The sequence below is a fragment of the Halyomorpha halys genome, unplaced genomic scaffold (assembly GCF_000696795.3).
Source record: "Halyomorpha halys isolate HHAL.00 unplaced genomic scaffold, Hhal_1.1 Scaffold817.1, whole genome shotgun sequence".
In the NCBI taxonomy this organism is placed as follows: Eukaryota; Metazoa; Arthropoda; class Insecta; order Hemiptera; family Pentatomidae; genus Halyomorpha; species Halyomorpha halys.
In genome coordinates this window covers 441805-467974 of record NW_027106657.1, presented here as the reverse complement: position 1 = coordinate 467974, position 26170 = coordinate 441805, and the positions used below count along the sequence as shown (strand labels likewise).

General features: G+C 29.2%; 1 protein-coding gene and 1 long non-coding RNA gene across 2 annotated transcripts in view; both read right to left on the bottom strand.

Annotated features, from left to right (window-relative positions):
- The window catches only part of LOC106686426 (protein white), a 77961-nt gene extending 72308 nt beyond the window's left edge, over positions 1-5653 (bottom strand). The window contains exon 1 of the mRNA XM_014429735.3: positions 5459-5653. Within this exon, the coding sequence (XP_014285221.1) occupies positions 5459-5527 (69 nt within the window). The 5' untranslated portion in view covers positions 5528-5653. The remainder of the gene's footprint in view (positions 1-5458) is intronic.
- Positions 5654-22781: 17128 nt separating this feature from the next.
- Positions 22782-23273, bottom strand: LOC136795204 (uncharacterized). Its single transcript, XR_010842770.1, has 3 exons — positions 23115-23273; positions 22960-23041; positions 22782-22879 (listed from the first exon to the last, which is right to left on the bottom strand). It is a non-coding gene; the product is annotated as an uncharacterized lncRNA (long non-coding RNA).
- Between the last annotated feature and the right edge of the window lie 2897 nt (positions 23274-26170).

Below are 26170 nucleotides of genomic sequence, written 5' to 3'. Positions count from 1 at the left end.
ATATATACACATCAAGTAAATTTGCTGTAAGTGATATTATGACATGATAAAAACATGTGGAGAATCTACCCATTGATAGAACTCCAAAAACATTTCTAAAGGAGAAGATCTCGAGTACATCTTCTTTTCAAACGTCTAGGAGGATTATTAGGAAGTGAAGGAGAAGCCAGGTTAGAAACGATTTGGTTTGGGTAGTTGGGAAGTTTATTATGGAAGGATTGGTATCTGGTTCTGGCCAAATCGGCAACATAGGGGACATTGAGGTCCTGATGGATGATTTGATTTGTGACAAAGTAAGGAGCATTAAGAATTTTACGAAGGATTTTGGACTGTAAGGATTGGATTCAGGGAATTATTAAACGTAAATAGCTCTATTAGGGCTCATATTTTAGAAAATTTATTTATAATATTTATGTTTATTTATATATTTTAAATCATGTTCTCTTAGTTTTTCTAGTGTTTTTGGTAGTTTAAAAGATATAGAGCTCCGAATGAAAAAAAAATTTTAACGTTTGGAAATTTTAACGCAATTTTATATTCTCCCTACCTATACTCATCAATTTCGACTAGTAATTATACATATTTTTAATCAATGCAATAAAAAATTGAGGTAAAATAACTACCTTTTTCTCCTCTTGTGTTTTTGTACTAGTGTATATACTTTTTCGATATTGTTTTTGTTTCCTTTCATCCAACCTATATATTGTTCTATATTTACTTTTTCCTCTTTGTTGTTATAATTAAAATATTGCAAATCGAAGGTAGCAGGCGCCATAAGTTCTACGACCGTCATTGGCTCCTTGAAACACAAGCGATGATTTTTACGTGCATTGTTTATCGAGTATTTGTAAGTAGTTTACAATGGCGGCAACGTGTGGAGCTTAACTAATTCTATTTAAGATGGAGCTAGTGACAACAATTAGCTTTTATAAACAAACCTGGAATGCTTCGGAATCGAACAAACAAACGACTAACACGAAGGAATTCAAAACAGGATTCTTTATTAAAAATCAAAGTCCTAATATGGAACAGGAGTGTTCAAAAAGCCACCCTCAATTTGTGGCAACGATTCGAGTCAAAGGTTTTAAGGAGCCTCTACACGTTGGCATATTCGCGCGAGCGCAAGCGTGTAGATAGGTTAGTTGGATTAGCTGGTTGGCTGTATTTGAGCGCAAATCAAAGGGCACTTGTGCTGCATCCACACTTTTGTTTCCAGTTAGCCTTGTTTTATTACCGCCGACAGATAAATATTAGAGCTCTATGTATTTTAATTAGTTAAAGAATTTTCCAAACCTTCAATACTCAACAATTAACTCCATATTAAGATTGTACATTTTAAAATTCTATTGATTCGATGTAAATACGTTGTTTTAAATCTTGTTAATTGATGTTAATAGTTTATTTTTATTTAATACAGTACGAATATAAGTTTATAAAGACATTATATGTTTGGGTAATTAAATTATCAGAATAATAAAATTCAGAATGACACTCAGATTTATAGGTTATGTTGTATCATTTCTGCATTTCTATGATTTTTTTCACCTACCTATTTAGCTAATATTTGTGTTATCCCCTTGTCAAAAGTATTAAAAAAATTTGGAAGACAAATTTGGCAAGACCCACGAATGTTCTGAAACAGAATATGTCCCAGTTAAATGCTCAGCCGACCCGAATAAGACTGGATGAGGGACTTCAGGTTTTGATTTTTTTTTTTTTTTTTTTTTTATTCTCTCAACCCGAACCTGCCCCTTCTCACCTTCGATATAATTTGGAGACAAAATCTTTATTGGTGGAAAACTTCCTTCATCAAATTTATCTACAACTTGTTAATATATTTTACGTCTTTTATTACCTAGTTAATAATTGATATCCATGATAAAGTTGACCGAAGTAACAATGGATATGTGATGATGAAAACTTTAGTAACCACTCCAAAAAAACGATGTTTAACATTTAAATACCCATCTAAAGTGCAAATTGATTTAAATCTGACAAAAAAAACAATTTTTTTGTTTACATAGGAGATCAACAGCCGTTAGAAGCAGCTAATCTCAGATGATCTGTTGGCTGTGAAAAGAAGAGGGCATTAGGTACCTGAGAAAACGGGGGTTTGAGAACAGAAAAAAAAAACTTCCAAGGGAACGCGAGATCTTATTTTTAGATTCACCAGGGCGCCGAACTCGAAGAACCACTTTTAAAAAGGAATTGATTTTTTATAGCAACCTGAGTTTCCAATTTAAAAAGGCTATATTCTTTATAGAATTTTTAACGATTTTCAATATCCATTATTACGAAGAATAAAAATTAAGAAAGAAAGATGCCAAACCGACAAGAAATATAAGAAAGAAAGAGATATTTTTTTTCAGGGAGAATAAAAAATCGCAACTGTTTCAAAACGTTAAAAAAAAAAATTAATGTTTAACATTAAAACTAATTACTATTATTCTTTAAAACTATTACCAACACCAGAAAACCTAAAATAAGGTCTTTTAAAGTAGAGTCAATTTCCTTAAATATGAGCCCTAAGAGAGCTGTTTACGTTACATTGTATCCCGAAATACAATTTTTTTAAAAGCAATATTTCACGAAATATATACTGAAAAGTCAGTAGATAAAATGAATGCATTGTTGGAACTCTTTATCTCAGGAACCATGAGACATACATATTCCTATTAGCACTCAAATTAAAGCTAGTTTAATCTCCTATAAAGTAGTTTATTACATTTATCATCGTAGGAGAAATAGGTTTATTGATATTTGCTAAAATAAATTTATTTCTAGTTGTCTGGACCAAATTTCACATACAAAATTCATTTTCATACACAAATATAATAAAAACTATTATCCTTACGAAAATACTAGTTATAAACTATTTTATAGCTTGTAATTTTATATAAAATTATAATTAATTGGATTGTATAAGAAGTTATCCATCACCAAAAAAATAAAATAAAAAGTTATAATAATTTATGGATGTTGAATATTTATTTGAAGTTATTCTAAAATGGAAATTCGAAGATATATCGAAACAAATATTTATAATTTTAAAGCAGTTAAGGAAGGATCGATTATTCGAAAAATACTATTAATGCACCTGTGCAATGTTTTGCACGTTATCACAATTTGATAACAAGATAACCTTCCTGCGGTTATAACGAATTGTTGGATTTTAACGGAATCAATTTTTAATTAGTCTAGTTATTTAAAGGAGAAAAAAAACAACTATCAAGGAAGGAATTATTGAAAATGAATATGCTAGTTGCTTACTTTATTTTGCATTTCTTTAAAGCATGTTCTGAGAAAGGGGAAGAGACCTTTTGCAAGAATGGTGGATAGAAGGAAGTAATTATAAAATTGTTTTCAGATAATTTTTTTCATATTCTGTTTTGTTTGACTTTTAGTGAAGAAGGTGAAATGAAAATTGACATGAATGAAATGTATTTTATTCATGATTTCCAAAAAATATGTTCATAATTTTTTTATTTACAATTAAATAATCAATATTCGTTCACCAATATATTAATGAAAACAATTCATTTATTGTTGCATGCAGAATAAATTTTTGGAAAAATAATCAATGTACCTATGTAATTTTATAATATATAATTTAAATATTATTACAAACTGATAACAGTTAATAATAAAATTTTAAAATTAGAGAATAAAACTTTAAATATTGTTATTATTGAAAACAAATTTAAATCCTTTAAAGAACTTCTATGATGGGATATAATAGTTTTTTAGTTAAATTTTCAATTTTAAAGCATAATGAAAACCGCGAAAAAATTGTGGAAATAAATATACAAATATTTTTCAGCTGATTTTTTTTTTCTTACTCTATACACAATAATTTTTTGTAATACATTAGTGATTAATTGTAATTTAATTAACATTAATTTAATTAATTGTAATACATTAGTGACGAATATTGAAAGAAAACTGACATGAAATGTATTATATTAAAAATTTCTATAAAAGCGTACCAGTTTTTTATTTACATTTAAGAAAAGGAATTACTATAATACAATATAAAAGTTGTTTAGTAATTACTAAGATGTAATTTTTTTTAAGAGTAGTAATTTACAATAGCAATTTTAAGATTGATGAAAACTGTGCAAGAATTGTGATACATGTAACAATACAAATATTTTTCAGTTACGTTTTCTTATTCAACGAATTTTGTTGATACGAAAAGCATTAAATGAAAGTTGATTTAAAATAAACTATAAGTATTCAAAATTTCTTAAAATCGGTTTGTAACATTTTTATTTTATTATAATATTGATAATATGATACTTATGTTATTTTTTGATTTACTTTTATTGTTTTTTTTTTTTTTTTGTAAAATAATTTAAACTGCTTGTTTTCTCACTATTGAAAGTGGTAATATAAAAAAATAAATTAATATGAAAAGTATCATTTTTGTTGGAATGATAATTGGTTGTAACAATTGAAAAATAATGATTAGACAAGATATATATTTTATATATAATATTATCCAAATAAATTTTTTATCAATATATATTGGAGAGTAGTTCAGTTAAATATGAATTGGGTTGGGTGAACTTTTGAAATGTCAATAAATAAAAATTGTATTTTTAATAGATATTTAAAAGAAAATTAGTTTAATATCCGAAAATAAATTTCATTACAGATCTTTCTTTTTTTTTTTTATTAAATAATTAATAACTAAGAAAATTATTTTGTATTGTAGAAATCTATTTATAAAACAGTAAACAAAAATACGATAAAGTACCCAATTTTAAACCGGTTCAATAAATATTCCAGGATTCAAATCTATAACTCATTCATAAGGGGGGTAATTGTGGGGTTGTCAATGAAGTTCATTTTTTGAGCCCTTCATATGTCAGCTAATAGAGCTATAAATTTTTGGATTTGGACTTTTTTTTAAGTATAACACAAAACAAACTTTAAAATTAAAGGCATAATGAGTCTATTTATTTTTATAGATCAATTATTTTCGTCGAGTTGACAGTTGGAGACTAAATGAGAAGGGAATTACAAGTCAAAAGTTCAATATTCGTACGATTACATAACGTTCGTAGACACGTGTTTGCAATTTTGTTTACCTGAACTTGACACAGATTGAAAACAAGAAAATACTTAAGACTTATACTGTTATAATCTGAATGCGGATCTACAAGGTGGAATATCGAATACCACAGTTTTATGCAAAGAAATTGTAACATAGAGATCATTTAAAAGTCATATGATTTATCAGAATGTCAAAAATGACGTTGTTTTTTAATTTTGATCGCAAGGTTGGTAGTAGTAGTATTTGTTTTTTTGAGATGTGCAGAAGGTATGTATTTACTAAAACAGGCTAGCTTATGAATTAACAATTACTATATTTAACGTTAATAAATAAATAAATTACTTTAGTACATCAAAATTTGGTTGACAAATTAAAAAAAATTATTGAATATTGACTTACATAGGTGCTGCGGTAGCCGCCATTGGGTGCTGCCTGAAGAAGAGGTTCGTGTTCTTCGTGGATAGTCATGGAAGGCACAGACAGACGCAGATAGACGCAGTCAGACACAGACAGACGCAGTGACAGACAGAAGAGCTAGAAGAAGCGAACAGACAGAGCGCACGGCAAGTACTGGATCCAGTGTGGACTTAGGTTATATAACAGCTCCTTACGTAACCCTCCTGGCTTTAGCCCATTGTAGTCTAAGTCCGAAGACTTCGCTGGAATCTTCTTTTGACCAAGATAGCATTTTTGTGAGAATGGTGATACGTTTGTTTTTCCACCAAAAAAAATATTTTTACTAAATAAAATCCAGATTCATGGACTAAAATGGTCCAAGAGCCAACAGGAAAAATCGAGTTATTTCGCTCCAATTTTTTATTACTTTATAAAAACTATATACGGTTAACATTCTAAATTGATGACTCTGCGAACCATCTTTAGGGGGAATAAAAAATGTCGGCCGTATTTACAAAATATAATTTTTTAAGTTCTTCCAAGTAAAAAAAAAATTATGCGCGTTATTTTATGCTAGAAAACGGTCCAGTTTTTACCTAGGTCATACAAGGGATACAGTGAATGCCATTAAAAAGTAAATATTTGAGATGTTATATATTATGATTGACTTACAGCACTATACAAGTCCATATTATTCTTGAGATATAGTTTTTCAAAAAAACAATTTTTTTTCCAAATAATGAAAAATCTCTATTTTTTAAATGTATGGCTGCTATAAACCATAATTGGGGAGGAGGGGGTGAATAAAATATTGCGTTTATTTCAAAACGTTAAAAAAAATATTTTTTCATTCGGACCTTCATATCTTCTAAACTACTAATAACAATAAAAACCTTAATAGAAAATCATAGAGTTGAGTAAATTTTCCAAAATATGAACCCTAATGGAGCATCTATGATATTAGCAGAGATGGGCAAACATTAGCTTTAGTTGAAACTAATATCTAAAATTGCCTTGGATACAGCTCTTATTCATGAATGAATCATTGATAAATAAATATCTTATCCATAACAATTTTAGCTATTAGTTTTATAGTTGCCCAGCACTGTATAATAGCTAAAATAAATTCGATAAATGTTGATTTCTCCTGGCCTGGAAAACAAATTTAGTATATTAAAAATATATATCACAGCTATTATATCTATATCTCTTCTCACAGAAACCTATAAGCACCCAAATTAAAAATAGCTGAATGTGCCATAATGTAGTTAATAACCTTTATCTACGTAGGATAAACTTTATCTCGTTATTCGGGAGAAATATTCGGTTTATGAAAAACCATTACTCGAAAACTATTAGAGCTCATATTTTAGAAAATATACTTTACTTCGAATAATTTGCTATGACGTTTTTTAGTACTGTATTTTTAGGATAGCTCTGAATGAAAAATAAGCGAAAATTTTAAGTTTTTCTCAAATAAGATAATCTGTATCCATTGTAAAGTCTAAGTAAAAATTGGACCATTTACTAGCAGAAAATAACGCGCAACCTTTTTTTATTTGAAAGAATTAAAAAAATATTGGAAGATCGTTGGTTGACCGAGTGTGATATATAAAAGGAAGATGCGTGCGGTGAAAATAACTGAAATAGTAATTAAAATATTTGTTCTAAGTCAACGATTCACCACTCTTTGCAGGGCTAAAAAAGATAGAAATAAATAAAATGATGTAGCAAAATGAGAGAATCGATAGCATGAAATAAAAGTAAACTAAGGTATAGCTAAAAATGATTTAAAATTTATATAAAAATAAAAAAGGTAAATTAAAGCAAATAAAAATAATATTTACAGTGAAAAGTATTAATCAACCAAAATTACAAAAAGTATTAGGCATCGCAATGAAGAGAAAAAAACAAAAAAAGAGATGAAAACGGAAAAATAACTAATAAAGAGGTAGACAAAAGATAAATATAAAAATATAGTACACTCTAAAAGAAGGGAAATAAGAATAAAAGAAAGATACAGAAAAAAAAAGGAAAGTAATGAAAAATGTAAATTAAATAAAAATAAAAATAAAATAACAAATAACAGGGTGTCCTATTTTGTTCATTTTTTAAATAATTTTTAGCCACACCTTAGTTTACTTTTATTTCATGTTATCTATTCTCTTACTTTGATACATTATTTTAGTTGTTTGTATCTTGTTCAGCCCTGATGAAACCAATCAAAGTGGGACTATTTGAGTTCTTTTGACCGCACCACCATACTACAGATCGTCAATCGACGATCTTCCAAAATGTTCATTTTATAATAATGCTTGCCTAGTTTTCAGTTCGATTTGTCTAACATGTTATCGCTACTTTCTTGGTACATCGAACAAGAAGAAGTTTTTTTTACTTTCTATTTGAGGTGTTCCGTAGATTAGATTATTGACTGTGGTGGCTTTGAGAAAATTTATAGGATCGCTGACCGTCTCTAACTAGCTGGAGGGCTCGGCTACTTTAAGGTGACTCTCGAGATTAGAGAACTACTTTAAGGTGGTTCTCGAGATTAGAGAACTACTTTAAGGTGAGTCTCGAGATTAGAGAACTACTTTAAGGTCGCTCTCGAGATTAGAGAACCACTTTAAGGTGGCTCTCGAGATTAGAGAACTACTTTAAGGTGGCTCTCGAGATTAGAGAACTACTTTAAGGTGAGTCTCAATATTAGAGAACTACTTTGAGGCGACTTTTGAGATTAGAGAACTTATTTTCTTAAAAATATTGGGTTATCAAAAGAAATAAGCTATATACTAATTAAAATCATTACTTTATTTACAACCTGAAATGTAAACCAAAAAAAATGTTTCTCAATAAAATCAATGGATCAATCAAAAGCCCATGAGAGGGTCAGAAGTTCAGCACTTTGTAAGGAAGTACTGTTACTAGACCAACGGTTGTGAAAGAAGGTAATTTGGTCAAAATCACACTCGAACGCCAGATTTTTCACCAATTACGAGTATCCACTTTAAGATGCTGAATGGACCCCAGAGGGCTCTCGAACCCACAGAATTGACTCATGGCTACAGTAACGGAATAAATAACTGTCTGTCTCAGCCGTATTCAAACCTATTACTATTATTATGTTTAACAATATTCTTCATTATATATTCTGATGCTAAGAGTATAAAATTATTTATTTTACAAATTTTAATAATTACAATCATTGTAATAGCTTAAAACTGAAGAAATAATTGGCTTGTATCAATTTATATAGTGATTTTATTAATGTACAATACGTTGATGTAGTAGGGTATTTAACGAAAATGGAAACAAATTAAAATAATGTTAATATTTTAGTCAGTAAATTCAGAAACCCAATCATATATGTTTAAATTAATAAAGATACAGGATTAATTTTTAATTCTAGTTTTAAAAACTAAGATGTATAATCTGGGTACCAACATAAGGAAAACTTTTTAGCTGTTTTTAAATTATTACGTATTTTACTGTTAAAAGAATTTTCATTATTTTTTTCTCAAAAACATGAAAGCAGAAAGTACGAATTTACTGCCTTGAATTGATGCATTAATGCTTACGAAATTTTTTGCAACAAACCCGGATTTCTAGTTTACAGTGTTTAGAAACGTTAAAACACCTTTGTAAGTATATTTACTATATGTGTTGCTGATGCTGAGTTGGATCTCTTTTAGCCAGGTTTAGTCAAATGTTTCTAGTTTTGGAACCTTTTGGCACTTAGATAAACAACTTTTGTGGATTCTTTATAGTAATATTCTTGCAATTTGGTATTGCTCAAGAACGATAAGAAATATAACTCATATCGGATAATTGCTTAAATAAAAAAAAATAAAAAATAAAAAAATAATTAAAAGAACACTCGCAGTGAGTAGATAAGTCTAGCATATTATTACAAGAGCTCAAGAGGAGAAAGAGGCAGTACTTCACCCCACAAATAAACAATGGTGGCTGGTCCAAAACGTTAGAAAAAAAAATTTCAATCGGAGAATATCTTGGAAACTACCAACAACACTAGAAAACCTAAAATGACATCATTTGAAGTAAAGTAAATTTTTTTAAACATGAGCCTTAGTAGAGCTATTTACGCTCAATAGTACCCGAGATGTAGCTTTTCAAATTCCAATATTTAAAAAAAAATGCACAGAAAAATCAGTAGTTAGTGAATTTATTATAAGAAATCTATATCTCAGAAATTATTTGAAGTTAAGACGTAAGAGGACACCATTTGAGTTAAAGTTAATTCCCGAAATACAGTTTTTATAAAAGCAACATTTCATAAAAAATGTAATGAAAAATCAGTTGTTAAAGAATTTATTGTAAAAATCTATATCTCAGAAACCATGAGACGTACAGATGGCTATTATCACATAAATTATAGCTACTCCACTAACGTCTGTTGAACAGGTTCGGTACTTAGAACTCCATCTTGACAAGAAACTGCTCGTAGAATCCGATTGCTACAACACTTACTTGATAAACGCTCTAAACTTCCCATTCACTACAAAAAATTAGTGTACACTACAATAATCAGACCAATTTGGACATAGGGAATTGAGCTCTGCGGCTCCATCAAACTATCAAATTCCTTCCGCATCCAATCCTTACAATCCAAAATCCTACGCAAAATCCTTGATGCTCCTTATTACGTTACAAATAAACTCATTCACAAAGACCTTAACATCCCATTCGTTGCAGATTTGGCCCAAAACAGATATGTGTCTTTTCATTCCAAACTCCTTAACTATCCTAACCCATTAATTCTTAATCTTTCATCCTTAACAATCTCTGATAATCCTTCGAGGCGTCTGAAAAGAAGATGGTCACGGGACCTTCTAATTTAAATTAATGTTTGAAGTACCACCAATGGGTGGTTCTTCCCAGGATTTTCAAGTGTATATGAAACATACAACATATTTACTTATTGTATAATTGTGCACAGTTGTAAATTACATTAAATAAATAAAATGATAGCTAGTTTGGCATCTGTACAAAACTAAAGTTTTGTCCGATCAACTAGACATCAATATATTCAGCAAACACCATGAAAACTAGATATCAACATTTTGCAAATTTATTTTAAATATCATGAAAACTAATACTCCTTCGCAGATGAACGTCATAAATTACTTTATAGCACATTAAACTAGATTTAATATGAGTGCTAATAGACATCTCAACTTCGAATAGTTTCTGAGATATAGATTTCTTATAATAAATTCACTAAATACTGATGTTTCAGTGCATTGTTTTTGAAATATTGGAATTTGAAAAGCTATATCTCGGGTACCATTGAGCGTAAATAGCTCTATTAAGGCTCATGTTTTAGAAAATTTACTCTACTTTAAATAATGCCCTTTTAGGTTTCCTTGTGTTGTTGGTAGTTTCCAAGGTATTGAGCTCCGAATGATAAATTATTTTTTTTTTAGTTTTGAAACAGCCGCTATTTTGTATTCCCCCTACCTATACTTGGTAGACTCATCAATTTCGACTAGTAATCATACATAGTTTTCATTAGAACCGGGACACATCAATCATATCATATTATAACATATCAAAACCAAATTATTCATTTCCCCTTTTTACTCAGAGGTGGAACCTTCACATTGATATGTATCGAGATAGCAGCTTGGGATAAGATCTAACTTCTTATATTATCATTTATAGATGGTCTAGATAAAGGACATTCGAAACGTCTACAATATAAAAATAAATGAATAAAGAAGAATTAAGGGTTTCTTTAAAAGGGTTTAAAAATAATTTTTATTAGCAAAATCATAAATTACTTTTTCAAATCCAATTTGTTTAAGTAAATCACTTCCTATATTTATCAGTGATAAACTGTTCAGTCTATTGGACCATTTCATATGAAATGTCTGTTTTTATTATTTCAGAAAAGTGGGATTAGTGCACTTTTGTTGTTTACTAGATTTGTATTTACAGATTATAATGAGTCGTTATTAATCTCTTTTTTGATAATATTTACTAGCATTCCGATCGATTGCACATTGTTTAGTAAGCGATCATATATGACAATGAAAACAGGAGATCTCTTTTAAGTAATTTGTTTTTATGAGTTTAAAATTGGACGCTCGGGAAAAGGTGTTTTTTTTTCTCGTTTTTCCAATAACCCCCTGGGAAGGGTGGTGTAACGAACGGACCATTCACGGACTTTTGAAAAAAGTTTTGGCTAGCGACACAGATTTGGATGACCACCCAGAGTAATATCTCTATCATTGACGACAATGAACTAAGGCTCACTGTGGAAGAAAACCCTTAGTACAAGAACCTAAGAGAAAAAAAAGTCATTTATTTCACCCGAATTTTCGATTAATTTAATGAAGACTATGTATAACTACTAGTCAAAATTGATGAGTCTCCCAAGCATAGCTAGGGGGGAATAAAAATGGGGGCTGTTTTAAAACTTTAAAAAAGAAATTTTCATTTGGAGCTCTATATCATTAAAACTAACATCACTAGGAAACCTAAAGTAGAGTACATTTTCTAAAACATGAGCCTTAATAGCTATTTATGCTCAATAGTACCCGAGATATAGCTTTTCAAATTCCAGTATTTCATAAATAATGCACTCAAAAAGCAGTATTTAGGGAATTTATTATAAGAAATCTATATCTCATATACTATTCGAAGTTCAGATGTCTATTAGCACTCATATTAAAGCTAGTTTAATTTGCTGTCAAGTAGTTTATGACGTTTATCTGCGAAGGAGTTTTCATGATATTTAAAATAAATTTACAAAATGTTGATATCTAGTTTTCATGGTGTTTGCTAAATATATTGATTTCTAGTTGTTGGGAGAAAACTTTTTTGACAGTCTCTCTGCTTCCTTCAATCCAGTATTCCAGTCTATCACTCCATCGCCCCCTTCCAGCGAGGTGGCAGGGCAGGAAAGGTTCCAAAAAGCCTATTAACATCACCTCATAACTCCATCTTCTGATGCACCCCCACCCCCTCCCTCACATTTCTTTTCGACTTCTGACTGTTTTTCTTATTATCTATCGTCTTTATTAATTAATGTTTTTATTTTTATCTTATATGCGATACAACACGAGGAGGCCCCTCACCTCCGGACTTAAAACAGCTCCTTTTTAGAATGGATAGCTCATATATGACATTAAACATAACAGGTAACCTTAAAATAACGAAGGTAGAAAAAGGTAAGACACTACACGAATTGCTTTTCTTTTTTACAGTAATTCACTTACTAATTTACTTTTTATTTCTGTTTTAGAGGGTTCGAAAAAAAATAAATCAAATAAGGACAAAACTTTAGTTTTGTACAGATGTCAAACTAGCTATCATTTAAGTGCTAATAGCTATCTGTACGTCTCATGGCTCCTGAAATATAGATTTCCCACAATAAATTCACTAACCACTGATTTTTCATTACATTTTCTTATGTGAAAAATAATAAAAAAATAGCGGCTGTTTCAAAACTTAATTTTTTTTTTTTTCAATCGGAGCTCAATATCATTAAAACTAACAACAACACTAGGAAACCTAAAAGAACATCATTTGTAAATTCTTCAAAATATAAGCCCTAATTGATTTATTGACGATCAATAGTTCTCAAGATTTAGCTTTTTTAAAAAACAAACATTCTATAAAAAATGTCATGAAAAATCAGAATTTAGTGAATTTATTTTTAAAAAACCTATATCTCATAAAATCATTCGACGTACAGATGTCTATTAGCACTCAAATTAAAGTTTGTTTAATGTACTATACAGTTGTTTATATAATGAATTTTACCTCCGTAGGAATAGTATTTTGTATGATATTTGCTTAAATAAATTGTTTTTTAATGGTTCGGAGAAAATTTCATGTCCAAAAGATTTATTCATATGCGAACATCATAAAAACTACTACTCATACGAAAATACGTGACAAAAAGACTTCATAGTTAGTTAAATTACGTTTATTTTGAGTAATGGCTTTTGTACGTCTTATGATTACTGAGATATATTTCTTCAAATATCAAAAATTTCATCCGGACAACTAGATTAATTAACTCTTTTCCTTTACCTCTACACGCCACAACTCCTGATGAAGACCTGAAACTCAGGTCGAAACGTAGACATAAAATAAATAAATATGGTTTTGTTTATTTATGTTGTTCTGTTCTGACCGCACCCCCCGACAAACTTCTTCAAGCATTAATCTACGGTCAACTATCTACACCTCTTTGGATTAATTAACATTTTGTCCAATATCATAAAAACTGTTATTCCTACGAAGATAAACGTTATAAACTATTAATAATATTATTTTGTATTGAAGGTATGTTATATTATATAGTGAATAATGATGTTGTTGTAAATGTTTAAAAATGAAGATATAATATAAGCTGTTGAATATTTAGATGTCCTTGAAGATGGCTGGAATGGCCGAAACGTTGGACTAGTGAGAAATAAAGTGTTAAGACAGAATTGGACACAATTTTTGGTTTTATTTAATAAGTTATAAACTATTTTATAGTACATATAACTAGCTTTAATTTGAGTGCTGGCGGACATCTATACGTCTTATGGTTCCTGAGTACCTATAAGTACTAATTTTTCAGTGAATGTTTTATAAAATGTTGCTTTTTATGTCAGTAGCTCAATTAAGGTTCATAATTTGAAAAAAAAATTAACAAATGATGTCCTCCTAGGTTTTACAGTGTTGCTTGTAGTTTTAAAGATATAGAGCTCCGAATGAAAAATTAATTTTTTAAACGTTTTGGAATATCCGCCATTTTGCATTTCCTCTCACTATACTTGGCAGACTCATCAATCTAGATTAGTAATTATACATAGTTTTCATTAAAGTAATCAAAAACTGGGGTAATGTAACTGACTTTTGCCTACTCTTGAACTCTTGGACTATAACTGAAGTTAGTAGTACTACAAGAGTCGAACCTGAAGAAGTCTTAACCCGTTTCGTTCCGTCAGATTCGAGATACTACACACTAATTATGGGGCTCTTCTTGACAAATTACTTTAATGTCTTCATTATTGTTTCCTTTACCACATATGCTATGCAATAATCAATATGTATTTTATCCCTCTCGAGATCATTACATTCCTATGACAAATTTTCCAATCATTTAATATTACTTATTTTATACCAAGGAATATTGAAGTCTTTGTCTTCTCGTTTATTTTCGTAGGAGTAGTATCTTTTATGATTTTTGACAAAATAAATTCACAAATTGTTAATTTCTCGTTGTTGTGATATAATATTTGATTTTTGAAACAATGTATCTCAGGAACCATACAACGTACATATGTCTGCCATCACTCAAAATAAATGTAATTTAACTTACTATAAAGTAGTTAATGACACGCATCTTCGTAGGGGTAGCAGTTTTAATGATATTCGCATATGAATATAAATTATGGAAATGAGTTTTTGTCTCAATACTATAAATCAATTTATTTTAGCAAATATTAAAAAAACTACTACCGCAACAAAGATAAACGTCATAAACTACTATATTATTAAATTAGCTTTAATGTGACTGCTAATAGATATCTGTACGTCGAATAGTTTTTGAAATATAGATTTCTTAAAATAAATTCACCAGCTTCTAATTTTTCTGTGCATTTTTTATGAAATGTTGCTTTTTAAAAAGCTATATCTCGGGAACTATTGAACGTAAATAGCTCTATTAGGGCTCATATTTTAGTAAATTGACTCTACTTTAAATGATGCTCTCTTGGGTTTGTTGGTAGTTTAAAGATATAGAGAAAAATTAGTTACAAATCTATAACTCAGGAACCATAAGACGTACTGACCTCTGCTAGCACTAAAATTAAAGCTAGTTAAATGTACTATAAAGTAATTTATAAGGATTATCTTGGCAGGAGCAGTAGTTCTTATGATATTGACAAAATGTTAATTCCTATTCGTTCCGATAAAATTTTTGATGTTTAATAAACTATTTATCAGTAATCAGTACCTAAAATAAAGGTAATTTAACTAACATAATATGAAATCGTTTATGTCACGTATATTCGTATGAGTAGTAGTTTTTATGATGTTCGCATATGAATAAATCTTTTGCACATGAAATTTTGCCGAATCACTATAAATCAATTTATTTAAGCAAATATCATACAAACTACAACTCCTACGTAGGTAAACGTCATTAACTACTATATAGGACATTCAACTAGATTTAATTTGATTGCTAATTGACATCTGTACGTCGAATGGTTTATGATATATAGATTTCTCAAAATTAATTCACTGATTTCTAATTTTTCATTGCATTCTTTTCTAAAATCTAGCTTTTTAAAAAGTTATAGCTCGAGAACTATTGAACGTAAATAGCTCTGTTAGGGCTCATATTTTCTTAAATTTGCTCTAATTTAAATGATGCTCTATTAGGTTTTATAGTCTTGTAAGTAGTTTTAAAGTTATGGTGCTCTAAATGAAACTTTGTTTTTTAACGTTTTGAAACAGCTATCATATTTTATTCCTCCTAACTACACTTGGCAGACTTATCAATTTCGACTAGTAATTATACATAGTTTTTATTAAAGTAATAAAAAATTGGGGTGAAATAACTGACTCTTTTTCAGCTGGCTCATGTACTACCTTATTACCAAACAGTTAAAGGACTTCTAGCGTAACTGAAAGGCTGGGACACTTATAAAAACCAAATCATTATTTTCTGTGTGGTGGACAATGGGTGGAATAATTCATTTATCCTTTCTTACTCAGAGGTAAAACCATCATATCCTCATCGCCCTCCAGTCGTATCGACATAATAATTAAAAAATAATCTGCATTGGTTATTCGGAAGGCTAATTGTAACAGATTGTATTATTAATCTTCAATAAAACCATTGTATTATTAAAAAAAAAATCACAGCAGAAAATGAAAGGGTGTAAAAAAATGAAAATAGTTGGAAGTTGTAATTATCTTTTGATTGCTCCTTGCTGTGATTATAAATGATCCAAACACGTTTTTGTAATTAATATTTGATTAAACAATAAAAAATTTAAAAATTAAGTTAAATCTAAACTACAAGATTTTGAAATGTAACAGATTCCCGGAACAGATAAGTCACCAAAATAAATATATAATTAAAAAAATATTTATCGGTAATATCTAAATCTCATAAAGAACAATCACACTTAAAAAATAAAAAGATGAAATAAATATTATAAATAACATGGTGTTAATACCCTGGTATTATATACCCGATATCTGAAATGGATACCTTAACGGGTGTCAGAGTGATATTACAGTCTCCAACCTGGCGCAGATAGTATTATTGACATTTATAAACTATGAATACTTCTTCTTATAGGGTCATTTTTTTTTGTTTACTTTATAAATGTATTTATATAAATGCGTTTATCTATAGCTGATTACGTTTTTTATCAATATCTGTTATAGAATGCATAAAATATAACCGTTGAACAATTTAAAGTCTGAAATTTGATAATTTAAAGTCTGAAATTTGATAATTTAAAGTCTGAAATTTGATAATTTAAAGTCTGAAATTTGATAATATTAAAAAAAAAAATCTTTAAATAATTTATATATTGTTATTTACAACTGTATACACATATATACAACAAGTAAATTTGCTGTAGGTGACATAGTGACATGATACAAACATGTGGAGAATCTACCCACTGAGAACTCCAATAACATTTCTAGAGAGGAAGATCTCGAGGCCATCTTCTTTTCAGACGCCTAGGAGGATTATTAGGTAATGGTTAGAAACAAGTGGATTTGGGTGGTTGAGAAGTTTGTTATAGAAGGAACGGTATCTGGATCTGGCCAAATCGGCAACATGTGGAACATTGAGGTCCTGATGGATGACTTTATTTGTGACAAATAAGGAGCATTAAGGATTTTACGAAGGATTTTGGACAGTAAGGATTGGATTCTGGAGGAATTTGATGGTTTAGTGGAGCCCCAAAGCTCAACTCCGTATGTCCAGATAGGCCTTATAATTGTCATGTAGATCAGTATTTTGTAATGGATTGGCAATTTAGACCGTTTGTCTAGTAAATGTTGCAATAGTCGGAATAAAAAAAAATCTTAAAAAAGGATTTCTGCAAATTGGAAGATCATTTGATTGAGGAAGATTGTCTGGGTGTGATAAAAAAAAAAAAAAGGAACTCGATTAGTAAAAAACATTTTCTTAGCACCAACATTTCACCCCATTTTTCAGGGCTTCGATTTGCAAGACCAATCTTTGACTTACTTGTAAGACTTCGAATTGCTCTCGTATCCAATTCTCACAATGCAAAATCATAATCCTAGTTTGTCTTAAATAAAATCATCCATAAAGACCTTAATGTTCCATATGTAACCTTCCTTCAAATTAAAAAAAACACCGTTTCAAAATAAAAAAATTAAATAGATGTAACAGATAAAACAATTATTATTTCAACAGGAATTTCCTGGTTTGTATTTAAAAGAAACGTGTGTTACACGAGGTCAGGCGATGACAACCATTTGAATTTAAATGGTTAGTTAGCTTGGTTCATAGACAGACCACAGCTAAACTAATTATAGTATACCAAGATATCGATTAAAGAATGTTTTCAGTTTGAAGACTAGTGAGGTTTCGAGATTAGTTGAAGGCTTTTTTCGAAATTTGAAGAGTTTTCCATTATCAGCTTATTCATTAATGGAGTAGCGTAATTGTACATGAACCTGGTGGTAAAAAAGTCAGTTATTTCACCCCAATTTTTTATCACTTTAATGAAGGGTATATATTACTAGTAAAAATTGATGAGTCTGCCAAGTGTAGTTAGGGGGAATAAAATATGGTAGCTGTTTCAAAACGAAAAATAAATTTCATTTGGAGCGCCATAACTTTAAAACTACTTACAAAACTATAAAACCTAATAGAACATCATTTAAATTAGAACAAATTTGCTAAAATATGAGCCCTAACAGAGCTATTTACGTTCAATAGTTCTCGAGCTATAGCTTTTTAAAAAGCTAGATTTCAGAAAAGAATGCAATGAAAAATTAGAAGTCAGTGAATTTATTTTGAGAAATCTATATCTCATAAACCATTCGACGTACAGATGTCTATTAGCAATCAAATTAAATCTAGTTTAATGTCCTATATAGTAGTTTATGACGTTTACCTACGTAGGAGTTGTAGTTTGTATGATATTTGCTTAAATAAATTGATTTATAGTAATTCGGACAAAATTTCATGTGCAAAAGATGTATTCATATGCGAACATCATAAAAACTACTACTCATACGAAGATACGTTACAAAAACGATTTCATAGCTATTAAAATACCTTTATTTTAAGTACTGGCAGACATTTGTACGTCTTATGATTACTGAGAAATATCTTATCAAACATCAAAAATTTTATCGGAACGAATAGGAATTAACATTTTGTCAAATATCATAAAAACTACTGCTCCTGCGAAGATAATCCTTATAAACTACTTTATAGTAAATTGAACTAGCTTTAATTTTAGTGCTAGCAGACATCTGTACGTCTTATGGTTCTTGAGTTATAGATTTCTAACGACTAATTTTTCAGTGAATTTTTTATAAAGTGTTGCTTTTTAAAAAGCTAAATCTTGGGAACTATTGATCGTCTATAGCTCAATTAGGGCTCATATTTTGAAAAATTTACAAATGATCTTCTCTTAGGTTTTACAGTGTTGTTAGTAGTTTCAAAGATATAGAGCTCCGAATGAAAAATTAAATTTTTAAACGTTTTGGAACAGCCGCCATTTTTTATTCCTCCTACCTATACTTGGCAGACTCGTCAATCTAGAAGGAATTATACATATTTTTCATTAAATTAATCAAAAATTGGAGTGAAGTAACTGACTTTTTCCTTCTCTTGGACTCTAAGTCAGTACGCCCCGAGGCGAAACAGAAGCTTTAACCCGTTTCGTTCCGTCAGATTCGAAATAATTCACTAATTATGTGGGTCTCTTCTTGACAAATCACTTTAATGTCTTTAATAATGAAGACAATAATAATGTTTCCTATACCCAGAAAAGTATAAGAACAATATACTTGTTCCTTTTTCTGATTTTAATTTGGATTTTCTGTTTAGGATAGGATATAGCATTGCTAACATTGCGTAGGTTTGAGTTAGTTTGATGATATTTACTCTTAAAAAATATTCCTATAAGTTGAGTATCTGTGGCAGGAGACAATAAGTCCAGCCACCTTCATAAAATCTTACCCTTTTTGACAGTTAGTGAAGAAGTGGGGAAATTTATACCTGGCCCTTTCCCTCTTTCCTAACTTGTCAGTTGGCATCCTTGTTTCAATCAGACAGGTACTTCCCTCTCTGTTTATTTGTTATTTTAATTAGTTTTCTTAATATTTCCTTTTATTTGTTACTATACCTCACCTTAGCCACATTTACTTCTCCTGTCTGTTAATCTTTTGCATATCTGCCAACCTCTTTAACATATCAACGAGTATTTGACAACAATTTATTTCTATAGTTGTCATCCTTGTTTCAATCAAGATAGCAAGAAAATAATTGCTGTGCCTTTAAAAAAATGATGAATGTACCTTTCTCTGTTGTCACGGGTAAAGTTTCAGTAAAGTGGTTTATTTATTACTTAGCTTGATTCATATCATCAACAATAATTTTTAGCAAAATGAAAATAAAATTTGTCTCCAATCTGCTGATTTTTTCGTTCATTATAGTACAATTTGTTCTTTATAGTACAATTTGACCCATTGCTTACAATAACAGTCTTTAATTATAATGATCTTTTTCCAATTAATCCCAAATAATTTTTAACTAGAAGATCCCCGAAATCCTAGGAGCCTTTAACTCCTACCACCCTCGTCTTCGGGTTACTGTTGAAGGTGAATTTGACCATTCCCTCCGTTTCCTTGACCAAGTTATCAGAAATCCTGATTGCTCCCATTACACATTATATTTATTGTATCCATTATTTTATCTTCATTTCTTTTGTGTATTCTATCCGTGTATATTTATCTTTTTTTTTTAAATATAATTTCTTCCCCCCTATTATGTATATTATCATTAAATGTTTGCTTTTTTTTAATATTTTCTTCAATTTTTATACTGTTTACCTTAAAATTATTTTCAAATGTAACGTACTCTATCAATCCCCACCCTTCTCTATACATCTTTTTAATTTTTCATTTATGTTTACATTATTTAAGATTTAAGTGTTTTTATCTTTTTTAGCCCTGATGAAGCCCTGCAAAGTGGGGCGAAACTTTGCCTCAATATAAATAGTTTAATCACTATTTGAGTTTTTATTTGACCTCCTTTTATTTTAAAATAATTGTATTGCCTTCATTGCTTTGTATTGGCGTTATTTATGGCCATAAGGAATAGTAAGTAAACAAATATTTTTTAACCTGAATTTTTTTCTTTGCTTCATTTCAAAATCTGATAAAAATAATAAGAGTTGAATAAAAATTAGCTATATTCCCAACACTGTCTTTAATTATGACATTCTGGTAAATAATTTGATTAGAGAAGATAATAATTAAAATTTTATTGATTATTTAATAAAAACATGTAATTTACTAATGGAAGAAAAAGAAGCATAGCTATGTAATACGAAGAAAAACATTAAAATACCCAGTGAATGATTAAGACATCAATGAGAGGAATTAAGGAAATACGCTGACCAAGAAGTGGCAATTATCAGTCGGTATCCTTCAATCGTTAGTTCCTGTCGCTCGGTTAATTTTCTTATAATTATAAAAATTATTCCCATTCGTTAATTATTTGCAATATTTTCTTAAATATATTTAAAAAACAAATTACAATAATTCTGGCTAAAATTAAGTATCTATACTATTATATAAAATCAGTGATAAAATAAGTCATTGCTGGACTTGTAGCAAGTTATCTAAATAGCCTAGGTTTTGTAATAAAAAATTAAACATAACCATAAAAAACTTTTCGATTTAAAGTAAGCAAACTTAGATATAATGAAACTGAGTAAATAAATTTTTCTTCAAATAAATTCCACATTCCATTTTAATTTAGTGGATGAGAAGTTAAACTGTACAAGAGACAAAATTTATGAGGAAGAGATTTTTTTTTCTATCTACCAGTGTCTTAACCTAATTTATTTTATTTTATTTTTATTTATTAATTTGTGCAGAAATGTATATCCAATATGGTCGGGCCAGTAGACATATATCGGTCGGTGCCAGAATATGAATGAAATACATAATGAAATATGAATAAATTACACTTTTGATTATTAGGGTGTAGTGGAGCCTGCCTGTTACGATTTATAAGTTATAACAGTACAATATGAAATGATTTCTAGCGATGAAACTAATAATTTAATTAACTAAATTCAAAATACTAATATGAAAATAAGGTAAGAGAAAAAAAAAATTGATATTAACTTAAATTATTGGAAATAACTTAAGAAGTGAATAATAAGGATACTAATTTACAATTAATAATAATGATCTAATGCATTTGTAATAAGTATGGAATTCACTGGACTAAAAATAATAATACAATATAAAATATATAATATACAATAATATATTCAATGTGTAACATGATATCAAATATAAAGTATACAAAAAAAGAGTATTAAAACTAAAGAGTAACTTAACTAAAGAATACGATAAAACCAAATGATATAAGAATAAGACAAAAATAAGGATCTAAGTATTTCTAAATAAATAATAAATATATATAATTAAATGCACATATATACACATATTGCTAATTTTAATAAAATGAATTGAGTTCATCAAGAGGAGTTAGGAAAAATTATAGGCAGATGACAAATGACAAAATTGTGATATTGCTAATAAAAAACTAATAATTATTGATAATTTACTTGGAATAGTCAGCAAAAAAAAACAGAAAAACGAGGTACGGTTTGAAAGATAAAAATAAATATACAATCAACGTTGACAGAGGTCCAAAGAAAATTGATAAGATCGAGAAACAATGTAAAATTGACACTGCTTAGTTTTAGTTATTTCTTCTTATTTTTCATTTTTTTAAATATAGTTCAGTGGTAACACACTAACTTCAAGGACCCGGGTTCGAATCCGGTTGTGACAGATAATTATTTATTGTGTTACTGTAGTGTCAATCTTATTTGTCAAGGAGCCCTCCTGGCTCAACACAGCCTCATAAAGTGGGTTTCCTTAATTGGGAAGAAATCTGGCGGTCGGGGGTCATTCTAACCAGATTACATCCTTGCACAACCGTTGGCCTTAGTAACAGTACTTCCTTAAAAAGTACTACACCCCTCACCCTTCATGAATTGTAACGGTACACATTTGTTTTGTTTTTATTATAGTTCTTATTACTAAATAATTCAAAAACACTATCCAAAATTATAGTCTCAAAACATTTATTTCATTCACACGTCCAACGTTTCGGCCAATTCGGCCATCTTCAGGGACAATCTATTACAAAAGTTTCCATTATTTGTATGATCCTACAATCAATTCAATTATTTAACATTATAATTCACAATTCACCTTACCTCAAATTACTATGAGACATATCATCCAACCATTTAAAAAAACTCCATACAGGCCATTCTGCCCAGGTCAAAACATTAATATCTATGAACAACATTAAAACCATTAGATAAACTTATTTTTTGTTAATCAGTATATCTCACATTTGTTTAATTACCTAATATGTCAAAATTACATTAAAAATCACAGTCAAGTTATTTCTCTTTTATCACTATTTATACACTTTTATTATAACCTCACTTGTAACCTCCCTTTACTCAGTTTAAGCATTTAAAAAATTATTTATCATAATTACATTTTTGTCACTTTTTCTCTTTATTACATTAGTAAATTTTGAGACTATAATTTTGGATAGTGTTTTTGAATTATTTAGTAAACAATTACCAGTCTCAAGAAAGAAATTTAAAGATTATAAATAAATAGTTCTTATTGTTTATATCCCATAAAACCGGCCTAGTATAAAAAGCAAAGTTGAATCTCAATTTTTTTTTTATAATAAAGATAGACATATTTGTATGAATCATAAAATCTATAGAAATATAGCTATGTGATTGTTTTTTTTTTCAAACATTTACATAGCTAATGTTCATTTTAACAAATATAATGAGAAAAATTACTTTTGGTTTTATACACTGGTTGCCGAAAAGATTGTTAAAAGTGTTTGCATCCTTATCTTATATTAGCTAATTATCATAGTAGACTACAAGATCGGTTATTTTACCTCCCTAACCTCAACCTTTTTGGTTACAATTTAAATTTCCATTTAAGTATTACAGCTCTAAATTAGATAAAAATTATTACTATAATTAATAATGAAATACTTTTTTTAACAAATAGTAGCCTATGATTTAATCAACAAATGTTAAGTATGAAAAATCCGTCTTCTAATATTATATTATGAGGTTAAGATACAGTAAAATCAGTTGTTAAAGATTAAATCATTCATAAGTTATTTTTTCCTTTTTTTAAGTTAAAAAAATTAAGCAGGATTAACTGGCTAAGGAATGCACCTGAACCAAACCAGTTAGTCAGCAACAAAAAGCAGGTAGCATTGGGATGAGTTCGTAGATGAACATTTCTCTAAGCGGTAGCTCTTATCACATAAAATTAGATTTCATTCAAGATATAATAAAATGTTATAAATTATAATTAAACGAGTGTAATTATTCCAACTATTTAAGTTATTGTGAAATTTACAAGCAGGAGTTTCCATTTACCTTAAATGTGTTAGAGGAGAGTTGTTCTGCTGGTTGGCTGTGGAGAGAAACCAAAGGCCTTAGGGACAAACTTTACGGAGACCTCTTCAAATATTAAATTCATTACAGAAACTTTTCCCTTCATAATTTATTCAAGAAAAATATAATGCAAAGATATTACATAATTGTTATATTATGTAATAAACAAATTTGTGTATTTTTATATAAAAATAAAATCGTCAGGTCTGCTTATGTGACGGGTGTAGAAAGAATACAAGGGGGCTACGCACGTGGTATCACCGATTTCATTGAAACATTTTTTTTTTTTTTTTTGTGAAACTAGGTTAAAAAACATTATACATGTGTCCAAGGGTTCTTGATCATGCTCCCTAGAAGCCAAGAAAAAAAGTATTTTATATATTTCTTTAAATTCAACATGAAAGGTGGGGTGGTCCTGATTTGTTTATTTTCCTAACCTTTTTCCTTAATTTTCAGTCTCTTAGTGTGCATTATTATTGTTTTTATTTACCTTATATCTACTTTTCTATTTTTACTTGTTACCACGTCGCCTGTTTATGTTTAAGTCTAATATTCTATGTCAGGGGTTGCCAATTTTTCAGTATATAAGATCTAATTTTTATCTTAAAAGTGTGTCCCGATCAACTTACCATGGCTTAGTCTAAGGGGTGAGAAGGGATGTGAAATCCATACTGTGTTTCAGTATACGGTGCATTTCAGAGAGGTGTGGCTAGATAAGAAAAATATATGTTCAAAATTATTTTTTTAATTTTTTAAATCTCTTATAAGTTTTCGATATATAGGCTCATAAAGAAAATAAATTTCCCCACCCAACTTTTAACAGTATTCCGTACATGCGTTACCTAAAAAATTCGATTTTCTGAAACTTGTTCAAGATAGATTTTTACTTACTTAAAATGGAATTTAATTTTTTTTATCAACTTCAATGTATTAATTTGTTCGTAAATATGAAAATGCGCAGTGAGGTTGATAATTTGATTTCAATATTTCACTTTCACGTGTTTTTCCTTTTTTTGGGGGGGCCAAATAAATTTATCATGAAAGCAAAATGTAACTTACTTTTTTGCTAATTTATCAATAGCTCACTGAGTACGCCTCAGATTTATAGATAGATATAGATATACGGCTTGTCTACGCACTTACGTACCTACGTAAAAACAACAATAGTTATTTAAAGGGCCAACAAACTCACGTCCAAAGGAATTAAAAGAAAATGGAAAATTAACATTATTTATTAATTAAAAGTAGCTACAGATAAAAACAGATTTAGAATTTACTTTGTTGCCTAAACATTAATGGGAAGACTGACTTTGCATGTCTCTAATCAAGGAATCATCATTAGGTGTATATCCTGACAAAGATAATAAATCCACGCGTTGCGTCCTGTGACAAGTGTAATACGTAAGTCAAAATATATTGCGCTGTGTGGGCAGTGTCAGGCTGTCAGAATCCTAGGAATTTATGACTTTTGCAAATTCCCAGAATGTATTAAACTACTGCTAGAAAGTTTTGTCTTCTATAATCGTTTCGTAGTTCATGCTATATGGAATTCGACCACAGACATTGCGAGCGATCGACCAAAATTGGCCTCGTGATCGACTTGTTAGCCTATAGTCCTGGCCTATGTTATTTCTTTTTTTATATATACTTATTGTACATCTTATTTTAATTTCTTTTGTTCATTTTTCACATATATTTACATCATTTTTAACATCAGCTTAGTTTACATTATTGTAACCTTCTTTTGCATTGTCAATATATTTTTAATTGTTTTGTATCTTTTTTTTAGCCCCTGATGAAGCCTTACAAATTGGGGCGAAACTTCGGCAAATAAAAAAATGATAATTATTGTTTGTTCCTTCTTCCACCGACTATCTCCTTCATATTCAATTACGGTCAATAATTTCCATATATAATATTTACAAAAAATTTTTAAAAGCAATAAAATTAAAAAAGAAAAACTCATAGAAAAAAAGAT